Source organism: Mustelus asterias, chromosome 1 (genome assembly GCF_964213995.1).
Source record: "Mustelus asterias chromosome 1, sMusAst1.hap1.1, whole genome shotgun sequence".
NCBI classification, from domain to species: domain Eukaryota; kingdom Metazoa; phylum Chordata; class Chondrichthyes; order Carcharhiniformes; family Triakidae; genus Mustelus; species Mustelus asterias.
The window spans coordinates 142,707,456-142,715,091 of record NC_135801.1 but is presented as its reverse complement, the minus strand read 5'-3'; the positions used below and the strand labels follow the sequence as shown (position 1 = coordinate 142,715,091).

Genomic DNA, 7,636 nt, shown 5'->3' with positions numbered 1-7,636 from the left:
TTGGCTGAACGAACATACTGACATACGGACTAGGAACAGGAGTAGGTCTAGGCCATTCAGCCCTTCAAGCTTGCTCCGCCATTCAATACAATCGCGAATGATCCGATTACGGCCTCAACCCCACATTCCTCCTACACCTGATAACATTCGACTGCCTTGAGAGTGAACAACCTATCTACTTCTGCCTTAAATATAGTCACTGACCCTGCCTCCACTGCTCTCTGGGGAAGAGAATTCCAAAGATTCACAACTCCCTGGAGAGTAAAATAATCCCACCTCCACCTACAAATGGGAAACCCAATATTTTGTTCAACAGGCCTCCTTCTGCACTGTAACAATTCCATGATACCTAATACCATTAGAATTTTGCTTCTACTTGAACCACCAAAGCAGAAAAGGCAGAACTTCACTTTAATACCATATTTCGTTTGAAGGCTATTAGGTTTAGATAGTGCAGCACCCCATAGGAACAGGAATAAACCATTTAGCTCCTGGAGAATGTTCAACCATTCAATTACTCTATATACTTGCTTATCCCCAACTGAAGGCCTTGAAATATAACATTCTCACATGCGCCATGACAAAAAATTGACCCAAACAAAGTGCAGAAATTCAATAGTATACGTTCTACATTGGATGAGAATGTACCTGTAGTCAGGTGACTCAAATGATCACAAATATGCCAGCACATTTTGGTCATTCACTTTTCAATTTAATGTTACTTTATTAGATTGCAAAAGCTAGCAGATTGAAAAAAATATAGTCTCTCTAGTTGTTTATCATTTGTATTGACTTCTCTCCGCTTCCTTTTCCATCTTAGCACCAATATCATCAACAAGTTCCTTCAGATGTTGCAAGTGGTTCAATGCCCTGTTGAAAGAAAAAGTTCAGCTGTCACCACACTTTATCCTGCATCCATAGATAGGGGTTTGTATGGAACTGAAACTATACAGAACAATACCTATCACAGTATCGATGCAACTGGTTTGTTTGCTTGTCCTTTCTCTACAGTTGTTTTTTCCACTAACAACCCAGGAGCTTTGTCTCAACTGATTTTGCAGACATAAGTGGATGTATTTTAAGGAAATTGACCCGTTGTACGACAGCCAGATACACAATTTATTAGACATATCTGACACACAAAACCCATTCAATTCAATAAATCTGAGTTAACAATAATGTCACATTTCTGAAGCAGTGGGTGTCGCTTGCTAGGCCATCCCTAGTTAACCTTATTTAGAGGACAGCTGAGAATCAACGACATTGCTGTGGCTCTGGAGTCACATGTAGGCCAGACTAGGTAAGGATGGCAGATTTCCTTCCCTAAACTACATTAGTGAACTTATTGTGTAGCTCATAGACAAAGGGACAAAATCAACAAATATCACCGAACATAGCTTTCTTTAAACACAAAACTAGAGAGTGACAAGAATGTGGAACTTGCTGCCACGTTTCTTATTCATTCATGGAAAACAGGTGTTGGGAGGTCAGTATGTATTCCCCATCTCTAGTACCCTTGAGAAGGTGTTGTTGAGCTGCCTTGTGGTATAGGTACACCCACAGTGCTGTTATGAAGGGACGTTGTGACAGTGAAGGAACGGAGATATAGTTCCAAGTCAGGATGGTGAGTGCCTTGCAGGGGAAACTGCAGGTGGTGGTGTTCCCATGCGTCAGCTGCCCTTGTTTTTTTTAGCTGATAGAAGTTGTGGGTTTGGAAGATTCTGTCAAAAGAGGCATGGTAAATCGCTGCAACGCATCTTGTAGATGGTAAACACTGCTGCCACTGTATGCCGCCAATGGTGCAGGGAGTGAATGTTTAGGGTGGGCTGTTTTGAGTTTCTTGGATTGTTGGAATTGCACTCATTCAGACAAATGGTGAGTATTCCATCACATTCCTGATTAGCACCTTGTAGACAATAGACAGGCTTTGGACTTCTGTTTAGCTTCTGGTTAGTGGTAGCCACCAAGATGTTGGTATTGGGGGAACAATTAACCAAATAGCAAATAGATGAAGGAGAATGGAATTGAAGGATATGCTGATAGAATGAGAAAGTAGGCTGGGAGGAGACTCATGAGCATAAACACCAGCATTGGGGAATGAGGGATGAGCGATAAATGCTGGGTGAGCCAGCAATGCCCACATTCCATAAAATGAATTTTTAAAAATAAGTTACATTAATTGGCCTGTTTCTTTACTGTAAATTTCATGTCAGTCTATGAAATTAAGCACAAAATTTATACTCCAGCCCAGGTTATGAGCTGCTAATCTCCTTTTTGCGGTGGGAAGTGGGGAATAAATCTGCATGTTTGCACTAGTGTGAGCGATATTTATTCACACTTTTAAAATTGAACATACCCCTTCTATACATTGATCTAACAGCAACTTGTTCAACTGAACACAATCCAGAGCATTTATGACATATGATCAAAATGTATTTCCCCATTTTCTATTTTCAAATTAGTCAGAATACCGTAGAGGAGAAATTCCTGGAGTGTAAACGGATAGTTTCTGGACCAAAACACTGAGGGAACCAATTAGAGAACAGGACTTCCTCAAGTAGACATTGTGTAATGAGAAAGAAATATTTGGCAATCTAGTGTGCAAGGCCCCATGGGAATGAGCGACTATAATATGATAGAATTCTTCATCAAGATGGTAGTTGATTTTGAGACTAGGATCCTGAATCTTAATCAAGGAAACTATGATGGTATGAAATATGAGTTGGCTATGATGGATTTAAAAATGTTACTGAAAGAGATGACGGTGGATAGGCAATGGCAAACATTTAAAGAGCACGTGGGTGAACTGCAACTATTGATTTACTCCTGTCTCGCACAAAAGTAAAACAGGAAAGATGGCCAAACCAAGGATTACAGAGGAAATTAGAAATAGCATTAGATCCAAGGAAGGGGCATACAGACTGGCTAGAAAAAAAAACCAAAAGACCTGAGGACTGGGAGCAGTTTAGAATTCAGCAAAAGAGGACCAAGGGATTGTTTAGAAAGGGGAAATTGGAGTATGAGAATAAGCTTGAGGGGAACGTAAAAACTGACTATAAAAGTTCCTAAAGGTATGTAAAGAGAAAAGGATTGGTGAAAACAAATGTAGGTGCTATACCGACCATCAGAAACAGGGGAATTTATAATGGAGAACGAATAAATGGCTGACCAATTAAATGCGTGCTTTGGTTTGTCTTCACTTTTAAAAAACGTTTAGACAGTTACATGGGTACGATGGGTATAAAGGGATATGGGCCAAATGCAGGCAATTGGGACTAGCTTAGGGGTTTAAAAAAAGGGTGGCATGGACAGGTTGGGCCGAAGGACCTGTTTCCATGCTGTATACCTCTATGACTCTCTATTTTTGTCTTTTAAAAGGAGAACACATAACATACCAGAGATATTGGGGAGCACAGGGTTTAGTGAGCGGGAAGAACTGAAGGAGATCAATATTAGTAGGGAAATGGCATTGGGGAAATTGATGGGATTGAAGGCCAATAAATCTCCAGGGCCCAATCATCTACATCCCAGAGCACTTAAGGAAGTGGTTCTAGAAATATTGGATGCATTGGTGGTCATCTTCCAAGATTCTATAGTCTCTGGAACAGTTCCTACAGATTGGAGGGTAGCTAATGTAACCCCACTATTCAAAAAGGGAAGTAGAGAGAAAACAGGGAATTATAGACCTGATGGTGGTTATGGAGAAAATTCTAGAGTTCATTATCAAGGATTTTATAGCAGAGCACTTGGAAAACAGTGGCCGAATGAATCAGCATGGATTTATGAAAGGGACATCATGCTTGACAAATCTACTGGAATTCTCCAAGGATGCAACTAGTAGACTTGATAAGAGGGAGCCAGTGGATGTGGTTTATTTGGACTTTCAGAAGGCTTTTGACAAATTCCCACGTAAGAGATTAGTGTGAAAAATTAAAGTGCATGGGATTGGGGGAAGTGTATTGAGATGGATAGAAAATTGATTGGCAGAGAGGAAACAATGACTAGGAATAAATGGGTCTTTTTCTGAATGGCAGGCAGTGAAGTACTGTGAAGTAGTGGGGTACCACAGGGATCAGTACTAGGACCCCAGCTACTCACGGTATATATTAATGATTTCGATGAGGGAACTAAATGCAACATCTCCAAATTTGCAGACAACACAAAAGCTGGGTGGGAGGACGAGCTGCTATGTGGATGCAGAAATGCTTCAGTGTGATTTGAACAAGCTGAGTGGGCATGAGAGATGCAATACAATATGGATAAATGTGATGTTATCCACTTTGGTAGCAAAAACAGGAAGGCAGATTATTATTTGAATGGTTATAGATTGAGAGGGGGAATGTGCGACGAGATTGGGTGTCCTTATACAGCAGTCACTCAAGGTAAACATGCAGGTGAAGGCGGCAAATGTTAGCCTTCATAGCGACAGGATTTGAATACAGGAACAGGGATGTCTTGCTACAGTCATACAGGGCCTTAGTGAGATCACACCTGGAATACTGTGTGCAGTTTTGGTCTCCTTATCTGAGGAAGGATGTTCTTGCTATAGAGGGAGTGCAGCAAAGGTTTAACAGACTGATTCCTGGGATGGTGGAACTGACGTATCAGGAGAGATTGAAGCAGTTAAGATTATATTTACTGGAGTTCAGAAGAATGAGGAGGGAATCTCATAGAAACCTATAAAGTTCTAACAGGGCTGATGTAGGAAGGATGTTCCCAATGGCGGTGGAGTCCAGAACCAGGGGGTCATAGTCTAAGGACATGGGGTACACCTTTTAGGACTGAGATGAGGAGAAATTTCTTCACCCAGAGTGTTAAGCCTTTGGAATTTGTTTTTGCTGAAAGCAGTCGAGGCCAAAACATCGTATGCTTTTAAGAAGCTAGATAGGTGTAGCTCTTGGGGCAAAAGGGATCAAAGGATATGGGGAGAAAGCAGGATCAGGTTATTGAGTTGGATGATCAATGGTGGAGCAGGTTCAAAGGGCCAAATGCTGCTCCTATTTTCTAAGTTTCTATGTAAAATGGAATGCATCAGTGTGGAGAAAAATATACTTAAATCTTTCCAAGATAACTGGAAATTATTTTTCCAATGGAAATTTTAATGATAGACGAGAGCCAGCAAAGCATCTAATTTATTCTGTTGCTTGGAGAGGGTCTCTATTTACTAAGCAAACTGTAAGCAAAAGCATTTTCTGTGGGATTATCCACAGATGAGCATTTGCCCAAAGCAAATAATTGAAGATGGTTTTTAATATGCACAGGAATGATAATGCCAGGTAAATTAACTATTCGCCTTATTTGATGAAGTGATCTGATAAATTACTGGATTATAAACCAATTTACAACCTGCAAGAGGACTGGGTTGTATTTAATAGATGTTACATGCAGTGTTGGAGAAGGACATTGGGTCGATTTCAAATGGCCTTGAGCCAAAAGCATTAAATTAAATTAACATGTTAGGGGGAATGGAAAGTTTGGCACCATTAAATGACTGCTTCTTAAATCAACTTGCCGCCAATGCTTCTCAGTCTTGGTGGTGCTCTGTACTATGGCCTTCCATAAAGAAAGAGCCACGTGCGTTTTGTACTTTAGGGATGTTGCAAATTGCTTTGTAGCCAATTAATTATTTTTTAAGAGAGGAGAAAGGCGGTGGTGAGGTGGAGATGGGTGTGCTCAGAATATCTGTGGAAACTGATGTTGTGTTTTTGCATGATGTTGCAAAGGGCAAGCATGTAGATGAGAAATAAAGGGAGATCAAGGATAGATTATTGGCAGACTGCAGAGGTAACAATGCAGGAGTTAGTAGAGAAGCCACTGCAGGTGATACTCTGACCAAAATTAGATAAGCATGGAACTGGACAAGATCAGTTCCATCCAGCAAGATGGTAGAGAGATGATAGAAGAGTTCGATGTGGTTATGCATGTCAAATTATACAGAATTCCTGATGAGAAGTCATTAACTTGACACGCTAACTCTTGTTTCTCTCTCCGCAGATATGCTGCAGGTACACTGGGTATTTCCTGTTTTTACTTCAGATTTCCAGCATCCGCACTATTTTGCTTATGGACCAAAAATTGAAGTTGGGTGGTCAGCAATTTAGTAGGGATAGGTTCAAGGGAGGAGGGGAGTCTGTGTGAACAGATGAGCTCAGAGAGGGGATGGAAGGTTGTGGGAGGGAGGGTGGGGTGGTGAGGATAGGATAGAAATTAAGAGAATGGAGCATATTCTTGCCTAGTGGGCTAGTGGATGAAAAGGATGCAGCAGAGGCAGCTGATTGGATGGTTTCAATCTTGGCGACAAAGAAATCCATTAGCTCCTTGTATTTAGTGTTGGAGGTGAGGCTGGAGGAGGCATAAAGGAAGGGGGGGTGGGGAGCGGGGCGAGATTTCACAAGGTCTGCAGTGAAGGGCCTCACCTTCCAATTCATGGATGGTCTTATAAAAAGAGAGGTTAATGTGGCTGTGAGGCTAAGGGAGGGAATTCCAGGGGCTTTGGGGCCAGGCAACTGAAAGCAAAACCATAAATGATGGCATGATTAACAATAGAATACAAGATCACAAGTAGGAATAAGTAATTCAGCCCCTCAAATCTACTCCGCTATTCAATACAATCATGGCTGATGTTGTCTTGCCTTCAACTCCACTTTCCTGCCATTTCTCCATAACCCTTCAACCCATTACTAATTAAAAATCTGTTTATCTCCTCTTTAAATTTACTCAATATCTCGACATCCACCACACTCTGGTGTAGTGAATTCCCCAGACTCACTACCCTTTGAGAGAAGTTGTTCCACCTCATCTCTGTTTTAAATTTGATACCCTTATCCTAAAATTATGACTTCTTGTCCTAGATTGCCCCACAAGAGGAAGCATCCGCTCTACATCTACTTTATTATCATGAACACCTCAATTAGATCTCCTCTCATTCTTCTAAACTCCAGGGAGTATAGGTCTAAACTGCTCAATCTCTCTTCCCTCATCTCTGGTATCAGTCTAGTAAACCTCCGCTGAACAGCCTCTATTGCCACAATATCCTTCCTCAAATAAGTGGACCAAAACTGTACACAATACTACGGGTGCAGTCTCACCTATGCCTTATACAGTTGCAGCAACACTTTAATGTTTAATTTGCCTCCCTTATTGCCTGCTGTACCTGAATACTAGTTTTCTGCGACTCATGCACAAGGGCACCCACATCCCTCTCTGCACTGATGCACCCCAAAGTCTCTCTCCATTTAGATAATAAGTTGCCTTCCATTTTCCAGCCAAAATGGATAACCTCACACTTATCTACGTTAAACTCCATCTGCCACATTTTGGCCCATCCACCTCACCTATCTACATCCATTTGTAAGTTTCTTATTTCCTCATTGCAACTTACTATCCTACCTATTTTAGTGTCATGTGCAAAATGTGGCTATAGTACCTTCTATTCCTGCATCCCAGTCATTAATATAGATTGTAAATAGTTGGAGACCCTAGGATCAAACCCCGTGACACCCCGACAGTTACATCTTGCCAACAAGTAAAAGACCCATTTATCCCAACTCTCTGCCTTCTGTCAGTTAGAAGTTTAACAACACCAGGTTAAAGTCCAACAGGTTTATTTGGTAGCAAAAGCCACACAAGCTGGTGT

The 7,636-nt window shown here is 41.2% G+C and overlaps 1 protein-coding gene across 2 annotated transcripts in view; it reads right to left on the bottom strand.

The window, feature by feature from the left end:
• Positions 1 to 694: 694 nt before the first annotated feature.
• Positions 695 to 7,636, bottom strand: part of c1h18orf54 (chromosome 1 C18orf54 homolog) — a 55,643-nt gene continuing 48,701 nt past the window's right edge. For both annotated transcript variants that reach the window (XM_078219606.1, XM_078219621.1), the window contains one exon: positions 695 to 870. In XM_078219606.1, coding sequence (XP_078075732.1) covers positions 780 to 870 — 91 coding nt within the window. In that variant the 3' untranslated portion in view covers positions 695 to 779. The remainder of the gene's footprint in view (positions 871 to 7,636) is intronic.